We start from the raw sequence: 25000 nt of genomic DNA on the forward strand, positions 1-25000 counted from the left end.
GTGAGGTAAGGGGAACAGGAGGCAAAAGAAAAATAATAAAAAGATTTTCTTTTGCCTCCTGTTCCCCTTACCTCACCCTTTTTTGTTAACCAAGTAAGATCTTTGACTTACTTGTAGTTTCATTAAATACTTTTATATGCAAAATTCGATCCTGCATTTTGCTAAATCCTGCCCTCTGATCAGAAGGAGAGTATTTCTTCGAAACTCCGCGGATTAAGGACTATCCACTTATCTTGTGCTTCCTTTTTTAAAATTAAATATGTTTTTAACTCTTTTTCAAGATGTCTTTTAACATGTTTTATTAATCATTTGTTCATATATATATATAACTTTATATGTGTGAAAATTTTCTACTAAACTTCTATATTAATATTTGGTCTACAAACTTGATTTATAGGATATTTGCACATTGGGAACACTTTCAATTGGGTTTTTAGTCTATAGAAATAGCTGCTAAGTTGTAAGAATAAAAAAAACTGTTGACCTTGGCAGGAGTATATCGACTAACTTTTGATCTTGAACTCACTTAACTTTTAACCTTTTTATCCCTCTTGCGACAGCTCAGCTGGTAAAAGTGAAAGCTGAAACGCTATATAACGTCTAAGGCTAGAGCACTGACTGTTTTGGTTTCGATTTCAGTTGATGGTAGGAAGTTATTTTTTTAAACTTCTGAAATCATTACTACATATATTAGGCACAATATGATAATTGATACAGAATTTTCTCGATGATAATAAATACTAAATCTGCATGAATTAAAATTTCATATTTGAGCATATTTTACGACTAAGCAACGCCATGTGGCCTGCTAGTATATATATGATGATGATTGCAACGTCTTGTCAGACGAGTGCCACTCCCTCAGACACTTAAAGTCTATGAGCCCAAGAATGACTTTTTTTTTTAGTCCTACTGGTGAATTCACACGCTCAAACAGGCATGACACTGAAGACGGTCATTGAGATCAATTATTACATGCTTCCAGCATTTCAAGCTTCCACGCATCACAACTTTTCCATCGCCACAGGACCATTTTTATAGATAAATGCCTGAGGGAATATCTATACACAGATGATATTACAGAGTCTTAGCTTTGTACGACAGCTAAGTCTCTCTCTCTCGGTTCAAAATGTTGAGATCCAGCAACAAGCAAGAGCAAGATAGCCAGCAACAAGTTAAACTGCAGACCAGCTTAATGCGGGTACTGGTCTCCCGCTTTATGGTTTTTTAAATCAGAGATTTGCTTCTCCTAGAAAGGTTACCGTCACCACGGCTTACGGGAGCCCTCTCCACCCCAACACACACATACATACACACAAAGACACACAATGCTAGTTGGCTGTTAACCTCGAAAAAGGGTTCATTCGCCCTTTGGAAGGTCTTGTTTTTAATCCTTCAAGGAGACTAGCCACCATCCTCACCAAACAAGTCTGGTGGGGGAACCAGTTTAGTCGCCGGTGACCCGACCATGAGGCAGGTAGTACTGGGTTACATATATGATACCAGTAGCATATGATATGACCTGACACAAATATATATATATATTAGTCATCCACATACAGTACAGTTTCGCTGTTTCACAGCTCATCAGTGCGGCTAGACAGGATTGAAACCCGACCGTCTGTACGACAGTCAAGGCTCATAACCACTACGCTATCGGCGGCTGCTGCGTGAGTCATGAATTTAACGATGTTTTGACATCGTCCGAACTACCTAAGCTCAATTGGTTTACACAAAGAGCATCGCTTTATACACTAATGGTAATTCGTGTATCACTTCTTAATATGCTCAACGTGTGTTTGATACCAGACTAAAACAATTTCTTAATAATCTCTATGATTTGTCATTATGTTAAAAAAATATTATTTGTTTAAATAAAATACCTACTTGCCTGGCTATAGCCATTATAAGCATTTTGCTAAGTAGATTTAGATTAATTTGCTGTATAATCTTTTGATATCTTCACTTAAGTGTTAGGTTTTTATTTAATTGTAACAGAGTGCGAACGCACATTTGGCGGCTGTGTGCAAATGCCTAGCCATGTGCAAAGTGACGTCACAGCGAGGAAGAAAAAGATGAACGTGTGGCCAGACCGAAGATCACATTTAAGAGGATCACAATCAGGATAAAGTTAGAAGCAATGGTTACATCACAGTCGTAAAGAAAAGGCATGCGTAGCAGGAGAATGAGAAATAAAGGCGTTGAATTTCTTTCCTATTCCTTATCTTTGCCTCCTTTGCGACAGAATCTACAACATGTTGGAACCTGAGTGTCTATGGGTGTAAAGTATGTGTAAACGGGTGCTGTGTTACATAATTAGTATTTATAATTGTTTGATATAGCTCATATAAGCCTTTCTATGAGTAGATTATTGTTGAAGTGTAAGCCATGTTTGATTTCAGAAGAGTTTCCAATGGGCAGCTATTCTATGCAAGTCTTAGAGATGAAGAATTTTCAGTGACTAGCTGTTCCGTACAGGTCCTGGACTTTATAAATCTGCAAGCAAATAGCAAAAGATCCTTTTCGTATTGACACGAGAAAATTATGTGCTTGAATGAGAAAATATTCAACTTTTATGGAGCAATTCTGGTTTCTGATAGGTTAATAACAGAACATGAATTAATTTGATTTGTCAGTTTCTATCAGCAGCGTTTGTAAATAGGATCTCCCAACTTTCAGGGATCATACCTCCCCCCATTATGAACGGTTGTGATGAGTCTTCTTGCTGCTTCGGTTGCTTGGAGGCTGGGTAGAAAAGTACCAGTTAAGAATACGTTCTTGACAATCAGACCAAGAGGTGCGCGGCCAGCAACTGATCCAGTACTTTTCAGACTAAGGTATGCCATCTGAATCTCACCCAGGAGGTCCACCCTCCCAGGCCTTGCCACCTGGCTTTTTGGTGGAGTAAATTCATTGCTTACTGCCTAAGGCGCCCCAATTGGGGAATGTCGACGGGTATGCTCAGGCAATTTTTGCTAAGCAAGAGTGCTGCTCCTTTAGGGGAGTTTGTTTGACACCCCACTTTCTAGACCCTTGTGTTACACAATGCTGTGGTGGGCAGCATTCAAATATCTACCTTCATTATATAAAAGATATTGCAACAATTATATTTGCTTCTTTGTAGCATATAATCCTCATTTGTTATATAATATTTTGGTTTCCTCACTTTGGTGTTATAAATAATATTTAAGCTTTTTATTTGACCAGCCTATTTTGGAGGTGTGTGTTGAGCAAAAAAAAAAAAAAAGTTGTTGTAGGCAGGCAGGCTCGAACCTGTACTATGAAGGAGGAAAAGAACATGAAGAAAGGCTTATATGAGCTATATCAAACAATTATAGATACTAATAATGTAACATAGTACCCATTTAAACGCGCATTACACACATAGACACTCAGGATCCAACACGTTGTAGACTCTGTCGCAAAGGAGGCAAAGACAAAGAATAAGAAAGAAATTCAACTCCTCATTAATCCTTATCCTCATCCTTATCCTCCAAGCTTTGATAAGTGGTGACTCTTTTGTAAAAAAAAAACAAAAAACAAATTTTTCCTTCCCTTTTGATACAATTGATTTCCTTCAATCGATTCATGCACTCACAATAGGGACCACGTAAAAGCTTCCATTATCACGAGTGAAAAATAGTCGGTACTTTTGCGGAATTTGACCCGGATCCTCGAGATTTTCTCTCAATTATGGCTCGGGTTCGACCGGCAATCACCGAATTAAGCCGAGCGTTGTTCAAATGTTGAAACGCTAAATCGACATTTTTTTTTTGTTTTTTTTTTGTTTAAAAAATATAATTTTAAAATTATTTTTTTTTTGGGGGGGGGACATTTTTTCTGTTTATTCTTTTAACATTTGTACACAAAAAAATAATTTGTTAATTTTCTCGTGCTTTCACCTAACAATTTACGGTTAAAAATAGATTCATCTTTTCGTGTAAAAAAAAGAAAAACTTTTGTTGATAAAAAATTGCAAAAGAAAACGGTACTTATGCACTTATTAAACCATGCTGAAATAATAACGTTATTATTCAGAAAGCCATTCTTAACCTGGGGAGAGAAGGGTGTTTTCTAACTATTCTATGCTTTCACCTAACAATTTTATAAAAAAGATATCGTAAAACTGAAGTAAAATCAGAAACAAACAATAGGAAGGGGACGGGTCGGCCCGGCACCTTGGGAACACAGAGACAGAGAGAGAGAGAGAGAGAGAGAGAGAGAGAGAGAGACAGAGACAGAGAGAGAGAGAGAGAGAGAGAGAGAGAGAGAGAGAGAGAGACTCCTCAGCTCCAAAACAGGTTGCTCAAAACAATTTAGTTTCAACATTGAGTGTTGAACAGATCGATGGAATCACATTATGTTCGATACGAAAAGTCTCAGTTCTCGGTAAGAAGGGCACAGTTTTCGGTAAGAAGGACACAGTTTTCGGTGAAGACAACAACACCTCAAAGTCAGGGCTTCCGTAAAAAAAGACGAAGAATGAAAAAACACTCTCACAAGTTCGTTATTTGTTACAGAAACAATCGCCTCAAAACTCCACTGATGTTCACACTGAATAACAACCCAGCCTCATAGTTCGCTACGCACCATCTGCCAAGTGGTCTCCCGCTGTCACCTTTATGCCAGTGAACGCCAACCAATTTATATATTACCAAGTTCACCTCTCGCCAATCCTCGCAGCTACGAGATTGCATTTCTCATAAGGGTATCTTTTTGCTCCCCCACCGAGCAAATTAGGCACAAGGTCGATTTTTAATGTGAGGAGTGAAAGGGAAATGGGGACTAACTCCCCGGGGAGTAGGGGAGCTGGATAATGACAATTGGTATGAAGGGTTTCCCCTACATTGACCAAGGTCTTATATGTGGGGTTGCCCCCACATATGGTCTTTGCTTGACACTTGTTGCCCAGACCCCGAAGTGCCAGCATAAGACCAACTCACCGTAATGGCGGTGTTTCTTCCTTCAAATCAATTACTGCCCTACGCGCCAGATACAAACAAACCCTCTTATGTTGTGTTAAAATTTTTTGTACAAACAATTGTGCACCCGCTTGTATGAATCTATCATATTTTTATTCTGTTTTTTATATCTGATTTTTCTGTATTTTATGCTCTTAGTTTCGTATAATTTGGGTTTATACGAAACTCCCTTTAATTTGAATAAAAGGGTAATGCTAGCTCCCTGATAATGAAGTCACTGGTTCCAGTGCGAAAATCAGCCTCTTTTGGATTCCAGCAGCGAGAAGATTGGACGCGTTTCATTGCCTGTCGTGGATGAGGATTTCCCCGAGCCTTTCCTTCAAAGAAGTATAGCCCGGTAAAAGAATATCCGGTCGCAACGAGGCGAACTTCTGCAAACTTTATTTATGCGGCAACGGTATGTGTGTATTTTGAAGGAGAGTAATTTCAAAGACTTTAAATTGAGAAAAAATGCACAGGTGCTGTCTGCCATCAACTTTGTGAGTATGTTCCTTAAAATTTATTGTATTTGAGATAGTGATTAGGAAGTACTCCTATTTAAATTTTTTAACACTGTATTCGTTCGTTGATACATTTTCAATATAAGAACCACCGCTTTTTTTTTTTAAATTGTATTTTGTTACCTAGGGTTCTTTGTTTTTGCATTTTAATGCCTGCAAAGGGAAAAATTTGCAATTTTTTGTAAATAAAATCTCTTCTTCGTTTTAAAACAAGACCTTTCCATTTTATTCTTTACCCTCCTCCTTTTTTTATTTCATCCTTTTATTTCTTTTCTACAGGCTAGTAGTTTCGCGTCGAATTTATCTGACAGAGGATAAATTTCCAACATTTGAGAGCTAAAGTTCGTCTCACTTTCGTGTCCACAAAAAAATGTAATTTAAATTGAAAATACTATTAAAAAATAGCGTGATTCAATAAGTGCATAAGCACCAAGGAAATAATAAAATGCAACTTTGCTTGAATTATATATATATATATATATATATATATATATATATATATATATATATATATATATATATATAAGTAATGTGATTTATAATTTAAAAATTTAAAAAAAATTTTTAAATTTAAAAATCAAATTTTAATTAAATTAAAAATCAGTTTCATAAGAAGGAACAACAACAAAATCAATTATCTGTACGATCGTTTCGGAAATCCGTGCTTTTTATTGTGGTATTTATATATATTTCAGTAAATTTTTGTTATTTTTTATTTATTGTATTTCTATATTTTTCCGGTCTGTTTTGAAATTCGTCTGCGTGTTTTACTTTGCTCGTCTTAATCCAGTGATTGCCGGTCGAGCCCGAACCATAATTGACGGAAAATGCCGAGGATCCGGGTCAAATTCTGCAAGATTATCAAATAGTTCTATGAACTTGAATAGAACACGATATTTATTTCACTCTCGACCCTGGTATCAGTTAAAAAGTCCTGGCGAATGAACTAACCTACAATATCATTGCCCCGTTATTGTCCTCCCGCTTTTCCTCTAATATCATCAGGTCATTATATATTATTTATTAGAATCCTTTGAGATTAGTAATTTGTATAGTTCTTTATTCATTTGTTATTTCATCTTCATAGTTGCTGTTTCATCACGTTTCGACCAACTCATCTTCTGACTTTCTTCAGGTGGTTATCTGCGATGGGATAGGAATGTTGAGTTTTTTTTTTTTTTTTACAATCACGTTAATTTTTCTTTATGGTACGTCTTATACGTATTTTGTCGAATAACGAGAACGAAACACGTGTAAGACGTACTATAAAGAAAAATCAGATGTCTGTATATAAAAAATGATTAATAGAATATATGCCTCAAGAGCATATATTTTCTTCGTGAGAATACACAACACACACGCACGCACGCGCGCTCACACACAATTAACGAAAATTTAGCTTTGCTAAATTGGCCTGAGATTTTGAAAGTTTTCAGAAAATAATTACCTCCCTTGTTATAATCCGAACTCTCCGGTTTCTTTTTATGCAAAACTCAATTTTCGTTGTCTTCGAAAACTTTTTTCATCAATAATTAATTTTTTTTTTTTTTTTACCTCATCCTTTTTCTGTAATTTTTGTGATAAATTAATTCCTGCGAGATGACAATTAAGTAGATATCATTCGTTTTGCTCGGAATCCATGCTAGTATATATATATATATATAAAATAAAAATTACAATTAAATTTACCAAAATGATCCAAGATGGTAAAACTAAAGTATATTATAAATATTAAAGAATTAATTAATAATTATAAATATTAAAGAATTAATATTTATAAAGTAATCTGCGAGATGACAATTAAGTAGATATCATTGTTTTGCTTGAAATCCAATATGTCGATTGCCGAATTTCGATCTAATAGCGAAGAAGCACGAAAAATAATATATAAAAAAGAATCCTTTTTAAAAATTACAACTTTTTCAAACGAGCTTAAAAAAAAAAAAAAGAAGAAAATTCTGAAATGAATAGAAGTTGTCATCATATATAAATTAACTTAAAAAAAGGCAAAAACGAACTTTTATAAAATTAAACTTTTGTAATAAATCAAAATACGTGCATTCATTCTTTTTGCGGACTGTCATCCTCAACTTCATACTTGTTGTCTCATCACGTTTCGACCAACTCATCCTCTGAGGCCCGTGGTGCAATGGATAAAGGCGTTAAATCTCTATGCTTCCAAGTGAGCATTGTCTGAAGATAGCGATTTCAATCCTACCCAAAGCAGACCAGAGGATTAGTCGGCCGAAACGTGGTGAAACGACAGAGACTATAGAAGGCAGTGATTACTAGGGAGACAGTTACAGCATTCCTATCCATTACGGTTAATCACCTGAAGAAGGCCAGATGATGAGTTGGCCGAAACATGGTGAAACGACAATAACTATGAAGATAAGGATAACAGTCTGCAAATAAATATGTAGATACATAATTAGGTCGTTAGTCTACCAACCAATTAATGCTAAATGTATTTCTAACTATCAGTATGGATTTAGGAAAGAACGTTCTACAGCGGATATACTAACAGTCATCTTTGAACACATATACGATGCACTGGATAATAATAAAATTTACTGCTAACGATATTTCTTTTGGAATAATAAATGCATGTAAAAGTCAACACTATTAAGAAGTGAAAGAGCCTTTCATCTGTAAAAATAATTGGCGTTATCTAAAGTTGTCAATAAAAATGTGGATTGTTTTGTGTTGCATAGACTTTGTCTTTCTTTTTTTATTTATGTTCAAGTTCCTTCTGCCACTCTAAGAATGTTTCATATGTTCACTCATCAAGTGTATAATACTGGGTAAAAGTACAAAATACGAAGGTCGTTCATAAATAAAGCCTTCGATTTTTTTAACTTAAAAAATTGAAGAGCTAATCGGGATTAGCATTATTAAAACGAGCGACCTTTTGTGATCCAGACATTTTTTTTTTTTTACATCGTCACCGACATTCTCAATGCACTTTTGCCAGGAATGCAATGACGCATCTCTGCTTCTGACGCATCTCTGCTTCTTAGTCTTACACCGTCAATATCTAGAACGGAGAGATTAAATTTACAGGTCATGAATGCATAAGTTCAGTCATCATAACAATGCAATTTATAATCCCCGTTTGATCTATTCGGGCTGAAAAAAAAGTAGGAAGCATTACTTTTGGAACGCCACTCGTTGTTAACACTTGAGAACTCGCAATCCATCAAAGCCAACAAAATATAATATATAAAACGCATAAGAATAAACTTCTCTACTAAACCCGACTGGTTTTTACATGCAGAAACAATCTGTACGATCTTTTACCGTGTAAAAAAAAAAACAAAAAAAAAAAAACGAAAAAAAAAAAACAAAAAAAAAAACGAAAAAAAAAAAAAACTTTCATTATGTTTACAACCTTTCAATAAAAATTAACTGTTTTTTTTTTGCACGCAATAAACCCTACCATTTTTTCTTTTTGGTGCTGTCTTTCCCTCTACAGTGCAACCCATCTTATAATGAACATTGCTTTTAGGTTTCCACCGACATTTCGATAATGTTTGATATGTTTACCGAGCAAATCTATATGTGTTCAATCGTACGTAAGTAATAACTAGGGCTGTGACAACAGAGTATTCTTTTCATTCTTTTGACTCTCGAGTATATATCCGACACAGTTAGACACACTTAATCAACCGAGAACACCATCCGTCTATATAAAACATATACGTTATTAACGGATATATACTCAAGAGTCAAACCAATGAAAAAAATATGCTGTTGTCACAGCCCTAGTAATAACAATATTATAAATTAAACTTCACTTCCGTGTTCAACATTTTCGATCTAGCTATCTCTATCTATCTGGTCTGACTCCTTGCCTGGACGAATCTCTTTCTCTCTTTCTTTCTCTCTCTCTCTCTCTCTCTCTCTCTCTCTCTCTCTCTCTCTCTCTCTCTAGATTTTCTTGTCCTCCGTCAGCTGCCTCAGATCTTCAGGATCAGTTGGCGTCATGTGCAATTTGCTGGTTGTACGTAGATCTAGGCTGCCTATGCTCATGCGCTCGTACCGTGGAGGCCATAGCAATACATTTCTCACTAGCTCTTGCTTCCTCCTACTGGCAGTGACCGACAAATCGTAGACGTCGCTCCCTTATGGTAGTAGATATGGCAGGAAGGCTACTATAAAGTTGCTGTTTCGTGGGATGATCTTGCCAAGATATAATTTAACACTGTTCGTAGCATACGGGTCTACGTGCCGTCTAGCTTTCTTTCCAATCTTTTAGTGAGTGTCCAGGTTTATTGGAAGCTGGACGGCACGTACACCCGTTTTCGATAAACATAAAATAATGTTTGAATTATTCGGATTATTCAGACGATTGTTCTCATCTTGAGTGTTATTCACACTAGTGTTATTAATATTAATATTAGAATTGCCCGTAATGACCCGTGGTGTAACGGGTAAAATACTTGGTAAAATTCGATTGCAAGTGCCACTCTTCTGAAGATTAAAAGATCTATCCTCAGTGCGGGCAATATGAAAAATATATTTGTGAATTACTACGGATTTCTAATCAGTCATGGCTGACAGAACGAGAGCATGCTGCCTCTTGCTGGATAAAAAGAAAGAGTAAGGAATTCTACGGAGATTTCCGAGTTCGATGGAAAGATTCCAGAGTTCGACACGACACACCTAAAGAAGGCAGGAGGTTACATCGGCCGAAGAGTTGTGCGAATAAAACTCAAGATGAGACCAGTAGTCCGAACAATCCAAATAACCGAAACTATGAATTCCTCATCTAAAAAATTCAGAAACTTAAAATAATGTTATTTTACCGATATCCCAGTTCTCGACAGGCGACCGACAACGCGTTTCGAATCCAACCAAACTTTGAACAAACACGATCCCATCTGTCACTGTGATAATATTCAATGGAACCACGGACAAGTCTCACAGATGTGTACGATTCTGAAACGAGAAAGGGAAAATTCTGGAGAGAGGGAAAAATGAAAGTTAAATATTGCCTTCCCATACAAATAATAAAGACGATCGTTTTTATAGTAAACTAGAAGGTGTACCCGGCGTTGCCCGGTTATTTAACGTAACGTTAAACTCCTTTAAAAATTGAAGTAAATAAAAAAATGGAAAGAAACTAAGACATGTGCATGCAGGTATTATGTTTTTTTCTAAACTGTACACTGCTTGTAAGTAAAAAAAAAAAAAAAAATACTCGAGTTGAGATCGAAATAAAAACGTAAAGAGAGTGAGTCAAGTACGATCACCATTGTGCCAGCTTAACACGATTTAAAAAAATTGTTTTCAATCCTACTTATTCTTAACATAATGCGAACGATTTGCACATGCGTATTCATGAAACAGTCGATAAACAGATACAAATCCGATGACCCCCAAATATCAATTTTTTTAAGTTTGACCATTTAGCAACCCTTTTTTGCTCCGAATAAAAATCGATTCAAAAGTTTTCCACGTGTCTGAATACCCTATATACCAAATTTCAAATCTGGAGATAAAAAAATCATTGAGTATATAGGTTGAGAATTCTCCTCAAACACACATTCTCACTAGTATATATATATATATATATATATATATATATATATATATATAGAGAGAGAGAGAGAGAGAGAAAGAGATATTAATTCTCAAAAACTTGATTGATTTCTGATTTTAAAAAAATCATCATCATATCGTATGAATCTGAAGATTTTATTGTTGGCATTGGTTCTCCCGATATTTTTCTAGTCAGAATTATTTCTAGAAAGACATCAGCTTCTTACAGTATGGGGCAACGTGAAGTTTGTCAACATACTAAGTGATAGTGATTTTTTGTGGCGCAAACTGGATTCGAACTTGGACACCTAGGTCGTCAGTCCATGCCGTTAACCACTGAACAACTATCACTTCCCAGTAAAGAAACGAAAAAGTCTAATCCGTCACTTTTCCAAAAGACTACTTCGATATTAATAGCTAACGGGAGCCTGTAAGAATCCCACAGTTTTTTCTATATTAATCCCTATACATTACTACTAATATTAAAATTTCTTTTCTATATAAATAAAACAGTAGATGCATGTATGTGTGTTTGTGTGAAAATATTTAACCGATAAACTCTTAAACTACTGATCATATAACACTTAAATTAAAAGAAAATAGTAATCATATACAAAGGATGATTTATAACGAGTAAAATCTTTGGATGAATAACGCGTACAGAAATATGTCGGCAAGTTGAAACGCAAATTGTATTGTTAAAAGGAAAAAAATCTGTAAAATGAATATTTTAATAGTTATAAAAATGGGTGAAGGGTGATAACGTACGTAGGAACATGAAATTACGTATTATTATATAACTTTAATTTCGAGAAAAAATAGCATCACATATCTTTATGTATTATTTTCCTTTCCTTTGAATGGATCGGACACTGCTGAGTCATTGTCCCATTAGCCAATCAGAGGCTCTGGCGTAGGAACACATATATTCTGGAACTATTTCTTACAGCATCCACGCAATTTGGTTTTCCTGCTTGATCAGTCGAGTTCAACATTTTATCCCATCAGCCATGATCGGATAGAAGTATTAATTTATGTCTTCGAAACCTAGTAGTGGATGTCCTTTTCTCTCCCCTGCGCCCTCTTTCCCGCAGAAGAGACATTGCATGCCTGTCTCTGCTCTGTCGCTATTTTCATGGCAAGTGCTCGACTGAACTCCAATCTATGGCCCCCCCCTTGCTAAACTTTCACAAAAAACATACTCGACTAGCTACAACCACTATATATTATTTCCCCCACTCTCTGTCTGTATCTAAATGTAAACACAGATTCCATGAACAAAGTTTCTTTCCCAGAACTGCTCGCCTTTGGAATAGTTACACTGGTCTGGCTTCCAGTTGAATACAACATGGTAGCCTTCAAATCCAATGTAAACAAGTTCCTGTTAAGGCGTTCTCATAAATAATCAAATTCTACCCAATTTACACCATAAGTTATTACTACACTACCACCTTACATTCACTATCCCTTATCCTCGAGTGGCCTTTGGGCCTTGATAAGTGGTGAATCCCAAGTAAAAACATGTTTTCTTTATTGTTATAATCTGTAGTAGGGATTGAAACTTTTCACCTCAGAAGACCCTTACTCAGTAGATCATATACAATGGCTGTTCAAAAAGTAATGTCTCCTATTTTTATTCCACCCGAATGCATTAGAGAGAATTGCAAATTGCATTGTTATGATAACTGAACTGATGCATCCATTGCCTGAAAGTTTCATCTCTCTGTTGCAGATATTGACGGTGTAAGACTCTAAGAAAAGCTACCCCTGTTATGGATGTACGTCAGAAGCAGAGATGTGTGATTGAATTCCTCCACGCAGAAAAAAAATTGAATCAATCAACATTCACCGGCGCCTGTTGAACATTTAGGACGCTGATGCAGTTGATGTCAGCACAGTTAGGAGATGGGTTTGTCGATTTCAGAATTGCGACAGAGATGTGAGTGACAAAGCATGCTCTGGACTTTTACGACTGGGGTGTCAGAAGCGACCGGGAAAAGTGCATTGAAAATGGTGGTGATTATGTAGAATTATAAATTCTGGAGCACAAATAGTTGCTTGCTTTAATGGTACTAATCCCGTCTTTGTAACTCTACAATTTTTGGGTTTTGTGTTTAAAATAAGAGGTTTTACTTTTGGAACAACCGTTTTATCTACAGCCGCCAATAACCAAAATGACATTAAATTTACACATCTATAGAGTCATGGCTGATGGAATGAAAACAATCTAACTTCCGGGATGAAATAAAGCATTCAGTTCGATATGAGTTCAAAAAGATGCATCTGTAGAAGGTCACAGGGTGCTGTAACATAGTGCACGTGAGTGCGTGAAAAGTATCAGCAGCAGCAAAGAATAGCTAGCATGCAAAGAGATTAGCAACAGCAGCAGTAGCAGAAAAACGTGCATATGCCAAGTAGCAAAAGTGTGCGAGAAAAAGAAGGAAATTGTTAGGACGATACAAAAGTACAATGCAAGAAGAGTAATTCTTTATTTCTTTGGGCAAAGTTGCCACCTCCTTGTCTGAGTCCTAGATTTTAAATTCTCGTGACTTCTCATGAGATCAACGACCGGAAGTAGAAAGTGTAAAATAAACATGTGGCAGCGAGAGACTTGTAAGTGGTGTCGAAATAATTAAAACGGTAATAAAAAAAAAACTTTTGTTGAAAAAGAAAAAAATGTCAACTTGGATATTTTATTTATTTGTTTGTCCATTTACGACGTTACAGCCATGTTATGGTACAACATCAGCTGAAATGGCATGAATATAATAGTAAAGATGAGAATAATAGTCTGAATATTGAAAACTAGCCACGAATTTCCATGAATTGAGAAAAAATATTTAATCAACAAATATTTTTCTAGATAGCGCAAACAATTTGTTTTTTCGACAGAAAAACCAATAACACGCAGCAAATATGAGTTCATTAATATTCTTATGAAAATAGTGCTCATTGTATTTTAAATATAGAACTTATCCAAATGAGATAAATTAATAAATATTAATAAATACTCAGAAAGTAATATTGTGCTACATAGTTCAATACAAATAATAAAATCACATTGTAAGAGACAATCTTTAATTTACTCCTTCAGTCTAGCACCTCTTGGCAGACAATATTCTTCTTTATTGCCCTATTTCTTTCAAATGTTCCCTTTTTATATAACGTTTGGTCGGCTTCTTCCTTCGGTGAAGAGCTGCTTCATATAGAAATTACAACGAGTTCCTTCCCCACACTATTACAACAACTATCACGTATTATTATAATAATGTTTGGAAACGAATCTACATCAAAGGGTGGTCACTTTTATATTCTTGTCCAGGGTTGGCAGATTTTAAAGCCACATTTTGCAGATTAACATTCAGATTCACAGGCAACATGAATTGGAGTACACATTGTGGACATTGCCACGACTGCTGCAAAGAGTATGAGCTCCCTCTACCGTGCTAGAAAATTACTCATACCAGAGAGTATTGTATATATTTGCAAAGTCACAATTCGCCCATATATGGAGTATTGTTGCTACATTCGGACTAACGCATCTACCACTAGTCTCTCACTCTTAGACAGTATCCCAAAACGAGTCCCAAATCTAATAGGTCTCGCACCGTCGGCCAATCACCGCAATTTTGCATTCCTGTACCTGTGTTACAAGTACTTTAATGGAATGCGCTCTGATGAACTTATAGTACTTGTGTCCCCTCGACGCCCACATTCTCGACTAACCCGACAAGCAGCAAAATCCTACCCCTTCACTCTTGAGGTCCTTAAATGCTGGAAAGGCTTCTAATTTAATAGTTTCTTTCCTTGGACTGCTAGATTTCGAAATTCCCTCCCTGTTTCCGGCTTCTTCGACTGTGCTAACATGCTGAAGTTTAAATGTGATGTGAAAACGTACCTCGCTACTCAGCTCCCCACAGTCCCCTGTTAGACACGATCCCAAATAGAAGTCCCTTAAGTTCCAAGTGACAGTATGCTTTGCTTGGAGCAAAAAAAAAAAGAGTAAAAAAAAATTACCATAAAGAGGTCAGTTATCTGAGTTTGTATGTACGTGTATATGCAGTTAACTGTAAAAAAAAAGCTAAAAAACAAACACTCACAAAGTTTGTATATGTCTGTCGGTCTGTCTGTTGGCCTGTCTGTCTTCATATTTTCAAACTCTTTCTTCTCCGAAACTAAAAGTCACAGAGCGGTGCTAGGGGCCTCAAATGGTTGGATTTTTATGAACCATTTTTTTTATTGGTCTTTATCAGGTTAAAATAATTTTTAAGGGGACAAAAATGAGTCAAAATTGAAAAATCGTTATACATTTTGTACATTCATCTTAGTTTATTTTTAATTTTTAATCAGTTTATTATATGCGTGTTACGTTGGCACAGTGGTAACATCACCAGCTTTGAATGCTACAGTTTCGGTTTCGGTTCTAGTTGATGGCACTCAAAATATATATTTTTTTAACTTTTGAAATCTCGACTCTATAATAATATCTACACAATCTGAACAAATTAAGATGTCATATTTAAGCGTATTTTACGTCCAGATAAAGTCGGGCTCCCTTCTTTGCTCGTAATATCTAAAATTAAAATAAATATATATTCATTTTAGGGGGGGGCACCAGCCATATTATGTTTTTTCAGCTATGTTATGCACTAAGTTCTAAAAAAAATTCTCACTCATTTCTCGTGAAATCTATTTTATAAGGGTGAATTATCTTTGTATACATGCTGCGGTCAGCATGGGCTTCAAGGCTAACTGACAAACTGAAAAGGCAGTTCTTCAGAGCAGTGGTGGAGTCTGTCCTTGTTTACGGTGCTACAACCGGGTCACTCAACAAAAGATTGGCAAGAAAGCTAGACAGCATGTACACCCGTATGCTGTAATGTTAAATATATTTTGGCAAGATCATCCCACAAAGCAGCAATTTTATGACAACCTACTTGCCATATCTACTACCATCAGTGAGTGACGTCTATGAATTGCCGGACACTGCCAGAGGAGATAGCAGGAGCTGTGAAGGATGTATGGCAGTGGACTCCACGGCACGGGCGCATGAGCATAGGACAACCTAAGTCCACGTACATCCAGCAAATTGCGCATAACGCCAACTGAAAATCCTGAAAATTTGAGGCAGCTGATGGAAAATAGGGAAATCTGGAGAAAGTGTCACATTAGTACGGACACTAGATAGATACGTGTTTGTCTATATCCAGAGAAAAATGGGTTGCGTAGGGAAAAAGCTGGGGTTTGGGAGAGGAAAGGGACAACTGGAAAGAGAAAAAGAGAGAAATATAGAAAAACTGGTAGAGAGATGTAGAGAGAGCCAGAAGTTTTAATTGAAGTTACATTATACTTTTTCCCCGGGTGATGCTGGGTAGTCCAACTAGTTGAAAATAATGCCTGTAGCAGGAGCAACTTACGGCAATTCCGTTCATCATATCCATTTGGGCAGTCATTTTCATGATCACAGAATTTATAATGAGGAATGCAGATATTATCCGGTTGGCAAGATTTCCAGTTTTCTTCACAGGCTAAAATAAAAAAGAACATAACAAAAATAATTAAGGCATTTAATATTCGGTAAAAGTCCGGAATAGTTAATACTTGTAAAATTGTAAAGTCTGTAAAAAAACTCTTGTGGTTAGGAGCTTCAGGCGATCAGCAATAACCTAACTTCTTCTCAACAGAGAAAAACAAAGCCTGAAAGGGTGGACCACCTAGAACTGCACCAGGACCAGCAACACTTCATAGCATTAACTCTTGACGGAGGCTTCCTTTCTAGGGCAATTGCTCTTGACATATCAAAGGCCTTTGGTAGGGTATGGCATAAATGTCTATTCCATAAGATCTCCAGTTACGATAAAGCTAAAAAATGTCTTCTCAGTTATTAAATCATTTCTCTCTGATAGGTTCATAAGAGTAGTGGTTCAGAAATCAGAAGCTCAGAGTATTAATGCTGGAGTCGCCCACGGGTCCATCATAGGCCCAATTCCTTTCCTGATCTACATCAATGATCTTCCAAATCACATCCTAAGATCATTCGTAAATATTTATGCTGATGACACTACTATCTATGGTAACACTTCAAAAGCCATAAATGACAAAGTTCTCTCTGATTCTCTCTCCTCTGATCTCGAGCACATGGTACAATTGGGAAAGAGATGGCTGGTTAATTTTAATGCATCTAAAACCAAGCTTCTAGCTTTCCATCATCAGCGCTACAATCCTCGCCTGGCATCAATTGAAATAAATGGTTCTCGTCACGTGGGAGGCTCTATGTTTTAACAAGATTTTGGGTTAAACCTTTACTGTTGATCTTAAATGGAACATGTACATCAAATCTGTTTCCAAGGTCGCTGGAAAAATGGTGGAATCATTCTACCGCTTCAGTATATATCACACTGCTGATGCAATTCTCTACCTGTACAGTAGCCAGGTATGTCCAAGGATGGAGTACTGAGCAGGGTCCGCTAGAAAGACTTATCCTGCCTTGACAGAGTTCAAAATAGACTTTGTAGCCTAGTGGGAGATGCCCTTTTTTCTTCCCTGCAACCTCTTTCCAACAGAAGAGACGTTGCGAGCCTGTTTCTGCTTCATCATTATTTTCATGGCAAGTGCTCGTCTGAGCTCTAATCTATAACCCACTCGTCGCCAAACTTTCACAAAAAACACTCGTCTAGCTGAAAACAATATCAATAATTTCCCCCACTCTTTATTTGCGCCTAAACCTAATGGTAGATTCCAAGAGATTCTTTCTTAGAACTGCACGCCTGTGGAACTTTCTTTCGTTTCCCTGTTTTCCAGCTGAATAAAATTCAAGTCCAACATAAACAAGTTCTTGATAAACCATCCCCTTAAGTAATCCAATTTACCAATTTTTCACTACTAACGATTACTACGATATTGACCCTTATCCTCAAGTGGCCTCCGGGTCTTGATAAATGGTGACTCCTTTGTAAAAAAAAAAATGGTTTAAATCAATCGGAAAAAGGCCATTTCAGAAATGGCCTTGACTCGTTCGGTTTTAGAGCCAAAAACCACGAATTGATGAAAAATGTTTCATGAAATTTAAAAACTGTTTTTGTAATCAAAAAAATGTATTTTTAACGATGCGTTAAAATAGTAAACAGTTTCTGCTGAAGAAACGTATTTGCATCCAGTTTCGTTATATTGAAGACATTTACTGTGCGATAGAATATTAATACAACCGGTAAATACAACATAAATTGGGTTGAAACTGTTGAACATGCATTTGATAAAGAAGATTTTCATTCAATGGACGTAATCATATTTCAGAGGTTAAAAAATTAATCAAAACAAACTCAAACAATCTATCTATATCTATATATCTATATAAGTGAGAACGTGTGTGTGTGTGGACACTTCTCAACCTATATACTCAACGAATTTTTGAAACTTGGTATATAGAACATTCAGACACGTGGAAAACTTTTTAATCGGTCTTTATCAGGAAATCAAAGTTTCTAAGGGATCAAAATTGAAAAAAATGATACTCGGAAATCATCCTTTTTTTTCTGTTTCACAAATGCGCATGCGTGGTCGTGAAACATAATAGCTTTTATGAATAAGTATGTTTGAAAACACTTTTTAGAGACGTGTCAAGCTCGTGTGATGGTTATCCTACTTGACTCACTGTCTTTAGGTTTTGGTTTCGATCTCAGATCAAGTATTTATTTTATTTTTTTTTTACTTACAAGAAGTAGCCTGCTTAGAAAAAAGTATAATACTCGCATGCACACGTCTCAGTTTCTGTATGAATTAAAATATAATATTTATGCATATTCTACGATTGGGCGAGGCTGGGCGGCCTATTAGTAGTTTGATAATTTAAACCTATTAAATTTGCGGCAACGAAAATTCCGATGTTTTATTTTTAATTGTGTTTTCAAACTTCAAAGCACATTTTTTTTTGGGGGGGGGGGTGAATTCTAGTTTGAAATCCATTTAGTTTTCGTTTCGATTTAATTTCAGTTAATTTGTGTTTGTTTTTAGATTAGAATGTCAAGATAAGTAAAATGAACTTTTTTTTTTTGCTTTTATATATTTTTTGCTTTTGCATTTCTACTGATGAAATATTGAAAATCTGGTTGAATTTTGGGAAAAAGTTGTAAACTCTGTTGCAGATATTGACGGTGTAAGACTATAAGAAAGCAACCTCTTTCACAGACGTGCGCCAGAAGCAGAAATGCGCCATTGAATTCCTGAAAAAGTGCATTGAGAATGATGGTGACTATTGTACTAACATTTGATAAAAAAATATTTTCATTCGATGAACGTAATTATCTGTCAGAGATTAAAAAAAAAAGTGAATAACAAATACTTACAAAATGGTGGACATTTCCCAGGTGACGTCGAAATGCTGTCTAAAGCCAAATTATCACTAGAAGTATTAAGAAAAACTAAAAATCGTACTTTATGGACGCCATGTTTGAGTTGAATTTGTATCTTTTGCCAGGAATCGATATTAAAAGGCCGAACGACTAATCTCACAGAGTTATTGACATAAAGTTGAAAGTGCGACTGCCCATGAAATGAATAAAAAAAAATTAAACATTTCTCTTCTGTGAAATTTTGTTCGGGCAGTTCAAGATGCACGTATCCTTCTTGAAGAAAAACCGTCGACAAATAATGTCCTGCAAAAAAAAAAAAAAAAAAAAAAACGAATCATAAAAATGCGATATCGAATACTTTATTGAATGGAAGCGATAAAAGGCTTTTATATTAGTTTTCAATATTATGTTACGTGTTACGTGGTTTAAAAAAAACTAGAAAATTAAAACAACTGGACGTTTTATTTAAATATAAGCTTTAATTAAAACACACAACAGATAACACGTATTATATCAAAAGTAGTTGTCTGCGTATATGTGTGTATGTTTGTATGTTAAGCTAAAAGTAACAAAAAATACAAAACAAACCACCACAAAGTTCGTATTATCTTGATCGGCGTTGGCCCGAATGTATAATATCTAAAATTTAGAAATAAAATATTTATTTTTTTAGGATTAACCTAATAAGTTTTCGTTGGAATGGGGGCTGTTTTTTTCTGGACTTTTAATGTAATTATTCAGTAATTTTTCAAAAGAAAAGAATGTATTTATGCAGTAATTTGGAAATCTTCAGTCATTCTTTAAAATCTAGAAAAAACATCATTTCTCTTCAAATTACGGTGGGGAGAGGAGGGAAAGAAATATTGTATGGTTGGATTTAGGTGTTCCACTATTTAACTTCTTTTATTTAGTTTGTTATGGCTCTGGGCAACGCCAAGTAGTCTTGCTGGCTTAACATAAACGAAAAACTATTTTTATTTTACTTAAACCGATGTCGACGTCGAAGTTGATAAACCTAGTGGAAAGGAAATGGATAAAGCTATTTTTTAATGGAAATTGCTCCAGACAAGGTGTGAAGAAGCTTAAAATATTTCTACTTCAAGGTCAAAAACTTGCTCACAATAAGTGTTAGATGGAATTGATTCTAACTCTCAAAATAGCAATTCTTCCCTCTTTGTCAGAAATATCGATCATGAAATATTGATTATTGATCTTTTTTTGTAAAGTGTTACACATCATCCAACTCTGATTTACTAACAACCCTGCGACGTGAGAGAAATTTGCTATTTAAATCTATTTTAATTACGGTATTAACCAAGCAGTTTATTTATTTGCAGTTTATATTTTATTATTAGAATTCGACTCTAATATCTCGTATTAAACATTTTTGTGAGATTTGAATATTACTCAGCAATTTTATTTTTTTAATGGAAATTGCTCTAGACAAAGTATGAAGCCAATTGATGTAAGGAGCTAAAAACTATAACTTCAAGGTAAAAAAAAATCTAGTTGACGCTGAGTGTTACATGGATAGATTCTGGCCCCTAAAACAGCAATTCTTCCCTCTTTGTCAGAAATATCGATCATGGAAGATAAGTATGAAGGAACAAGCTGCCGAAAGTAAACCCAAGATTCACTTTATTTTTATTTGTTTACTTGTCTCCCCACGAGGGCAGTGTTAGACATAAGGTCGGTTTTTAATGTGTGTGTGTGTGGGGGTGGGGGAACAACTCTCCAAAAAGGGGCACTCTGGTTAGTAACAAAAAAAAATGCATCAGTCATTAAGGATTTCTCCTCCATTAACAGATACCAAAAAAGTGTACTGCAGCACTACACAGATACTACACTTTGATTTTGGCCCAAAGGCCAAGAAAGAAAAAAGGCGAACCCTCACTTTGTATTCTCTTTATTAGAAAGACGTCAGAGTTTGCTGAGAAGTAGTTTAATTACTTACATAAGGAAAACTCAAAATTTTTAATTCATGATTAGGTCTAGGACAACAGCATATTCTTTTCATTGTTTTGACTCTCGAGTGTGTATCCATTGATATCTTATATGCTTTTATATAGAGTGATGTGCTTTTATACAGAGTGATGTGGTTCTCAGTTGATTAACTGTGTCTGTGTCGGATATATACCCGAGAGTCAAAACAATGAAAAGAATATGCTGTTGTCACAGCCCTATTCATGATATGTTTGGCCAGAGAAATATTTCAAAAGTAGTTACTCTTTATAACCAGGAGATTTTAAAGAGGATTCATTCAGCATGATTTATAACCCTGGAATTAAACCACATCGAACAAACCAGTAACTATTGGACTAGCATGAAAACCTCTTTTCTAGAGAATGCCACACAATATCAGCATATTCTAGAACCCTCTCAATCTTTCTGGAAAGTCCTTGGACCTTTTGTAATTTTTCTCCAGTAGAAAAAGCATCAATTACAAACCAAAATCTCAAGCAAGAACCCCTTCCTGGAAGGTATACAACTGATTGGGGATAGGTTAGGATAAAAGTGTAGTATCTGTTCTGAGGCAACACTTAGTTATCTTTTCCGTTCTCCTTCAGTGAAGTAGAAATTCTTTTTAACTAACGAATTTTTATTTTTGTTCCAATCCAGAATTATCTTTTTAGAGTATCGGATTTTTCCCCACATTAAAAACTGACCTTGTGTCTAACTTTCGTGTGGATGCAAGTAAATAAGAACAGGACCTATGTCATTTAAGAACTAATGTTAGATTATACCGGGGCAACGTCCGGTGGCCTTGCTAATAGTCGATTAAGAAAATCGACTATTATTATTATTAAAAAGTAAAATGTTAGATAATGAACATTATTATTGCTTTGTTACTGTTATGTAGAGAAAGGTATGCAAAGAGAATGTTTTAAAAGAAGGAATGTTTAGTAAAATATCGAGGTTAACTTAGAAAAACATGTTTCAAAAGTCACATGTTAAAAGATGTGAGTTGAATTACGTCATAGCAAGGATTAGTTTGAAGATATATAAGACAGTCAGTCGGAAGAGGTTAAGATGACTCCAAGTAGTTGGGTTCAGAAATGGCAATAGTAAGAATCGGCGTTGCAACTTTCCAAAAGGAGGAAAACGTTCTGGAATAAAAAAAGTTGTCGAAAATAAAACCCTAAGCTCTGTCATTTCTTGGGAAGAATTTCCACAGCAGCTTTCCGTCAAGCAAAACCAGGGATGGACCAGATATGTTCGTGATTGGCTAAATGTTGAAACCCCAAATAAATGTTATATGTCCTTTGTGTTGTTAAGATATTTATGTATATTCTTGTCACGTTATAAACTGTAATTAAATGCACATACACACACAAGGAATTCTAAATTAGACAACCACAACGCTATACAGTCATAGACGAACGCAGCTATATATACACACGTCATATAGACGACTGTGACATGTATATACAAACGTATATACACTCTGTATACACACATTCGTTAGAAAAATATTTTATACGACTAAACGATACATGAATTTAGACATGTATGTATGAATATATACTCGTTTATATATACACCCGACAACACTAATTTAAGTTGTCAAATCTTGATAAAAGGTCAATTGTGATAAAAGTGGACATTGGAATACGCGTGTAGAACTATTTTATATCTCGACATATTTATTCACTCGAAAAGTTTTTCGTCAGTACAAATAAATATATTACCATACGAGTGTCTTTGCGAATGGTCCTTCCGTGGCACAAGGTTATGTTTTCCAGTCGTCAAATTCCAGTTGTTTTGGAACTTATAACCACAGGCATAATTGTCTTCAAAATCACATTCAATGGAAGAATCTATATTGAAACAAAAGAAAAGCATATTTTAAAGTAAAGACACTCAGGTGTGAAATAAAAAAAAAAAACACGTATAGAAAATAACACTAAAGACGAGAAGAGTGTGAAAAACACTCAAAATAGAAAAATTGGCGAATAACACTAGAGATGAAAAAAGTGTTAATAACACTCCAGATAAATAGAGTGCAAATAACACTCCACACGAGAAAAATGCTAATAACACTCAAAGTGAAAAGAGTGTGAATAACACTCCAAATAAGAAAAATGTAAATAACACTCAACATGAAAAGTGCAAAAAACACTCCATATAAAAAAGTGCTAATAACACTCAGGATGAAAAACGTGCAAATTACACTCCAAATGAGAAAATTGCTAATAACACTCAAGATTAAAAGAGTGCGAATAACACTCCAGATGAGAAAAATGCAAACAATACTCAAGATGAAAACAGCGCAAACGACACTGCAGATGATAAATATGTTAATAAGAATCAAGATGAAAAGAGTACTAATAACAATCCAAATAAGAAAAATGCTAATACACTTAAGATGAAAAGAGTGCAAATAACACCCAGATGAGCAAAATGCTAATAACACTCCAGATGAAAAAAGTGCAAACAAGACTCAAGATGAGAAAAGTGTTTATAACAGTGAAGATAAAAAGAGTGCAAATAACACTCAAAATGAGAAAAGTGGTTATAATGCACAAGATGGAAAGAGTGAAAATAACACTAGATGAGAAAAATGCTAATAATATTAAAGTTTCATAAAGTTCAAAAACACTCCAAATGTCAAAAAATGCTTATAACAGACAAGATAAAAAGAGAGCAAATAACACTCAAGATGAGAAAAAGTCCTAATAACACTCAGAATGAAAAGAGTACGAATAGCACTCCAAGTGAGAAAAGTGCTTATAACACTCAAAATGAAATCAGTGTGAATAACCTTGAAACATATGAAAAAAGTGTTCACAAGACGAGAAGAATTTGAATAATACTCAACATTATAATAGTGCAAATAACACTCGAGCTGAGAAAAGTGCTAATAATGCTCAACAATAGAAAAGTGGTTAAAACACTAGAAATGAGAAAAGTGCTAATAATGCTCAACAATAAAAGAGTGGTTATAACACTCGAAATGAGAAAAGTGCTAATAATACTAAAAAATGGAAGCGTGTTTATAACACTCGAAATGAGAAAAGTGCTAATAATGCTCAACATTAAAAGAGTGGTTATAACACTCGAAATGAGAAAAGTGCTAATAATGCTCAACATTAAAAGAGTGGTTATGACACTCGAAATGAGAAAAGTGCTAATAATGCTCAACAATAAAAGAGTGGTTATAACACTCGAAATGAGAAAAGTGCTAATAATGCTCAACAATAAAAGAGTGGTTATAACACTCGAAATGAGAAAAGTGCTAATAATGCTCAACATTAAAAGAGTGGTTATGACACTCGAAATGAGAAAAGTGCTAATAATACTCAACATTAAAAGAGTGGTTATGACACTCGAAATGAGAAAAGTGCTAATAATGCTCAACATTAAAAGAGTGGTTATAACACTCGAAATGAGAAAAGTGCTAATAATACTCAACATTAAAAGAGTGGTTATAACACTCGAAATGAGAAAAGTGCTAATAATGCTCAACATTCAAAGAGTGGTTATAACACTCGAAATGAGAAAAGTGCTAATAATACTCAACAATAAAAGAGTGGTTATAACACTCGAAATGAGAAAAGTGCTAATAATACTCAACATTAAAAGAGTGGTTATAACACTCGAAATGAGAAAAGTGCTAATAATGCTC

General features: G+C 35.2%; 1 protein-coding gene across 3 annotated transcripts in view; it reads right to left on the minus strand.

Annotated features, from left to right (window-relative positions):
• The window catches only part of LOC145241359 (MAM and LDL-receptor class A domain-containing protein 2-like), a 201350-nt gene that overhangs the window by 47812 nt on the left and 128538 nt on the right, over nt 1–25000 (minus strand). For all 3 annotated transcript variants that reach the window (XM_080104232.1, XM_080104233.1, XM_080104234.1), the window contains 4 exons: nt 23064–23192; nt 19369–19677; nt 16444–16554; nt 10291–10423 (listed from right to left, as the gene is read on the minus strand). In XM_080104232.1, coding sequence (XP_079960358.1) covers nt 10291–10423; nt 16444–16554; nt 19369–19677; nt 23064–23192 — 682 coding nt within the window. The remainder of the gene's footprint in view (nt 1–10290; nt 10424–16443; nt 16555–19368; nt 19678–23063; nt 23193–25000) is intronic.

The sequence above is a fragment of the Euprymna scolopes genome, chromosome 20 (assembly GCF_053919585.1).
Source record: "Euprymna scolopes isolate OS-2025 chromosome 20, ASM5391958v1, whole genome shotgun sequence".
Taxonomy (NCBI): Eukaryota; Metazoa; Mollusca; class Cephalopoda; order Sepiida; family Sepiolidae; genus Euprymna; species Euprymna scolopes.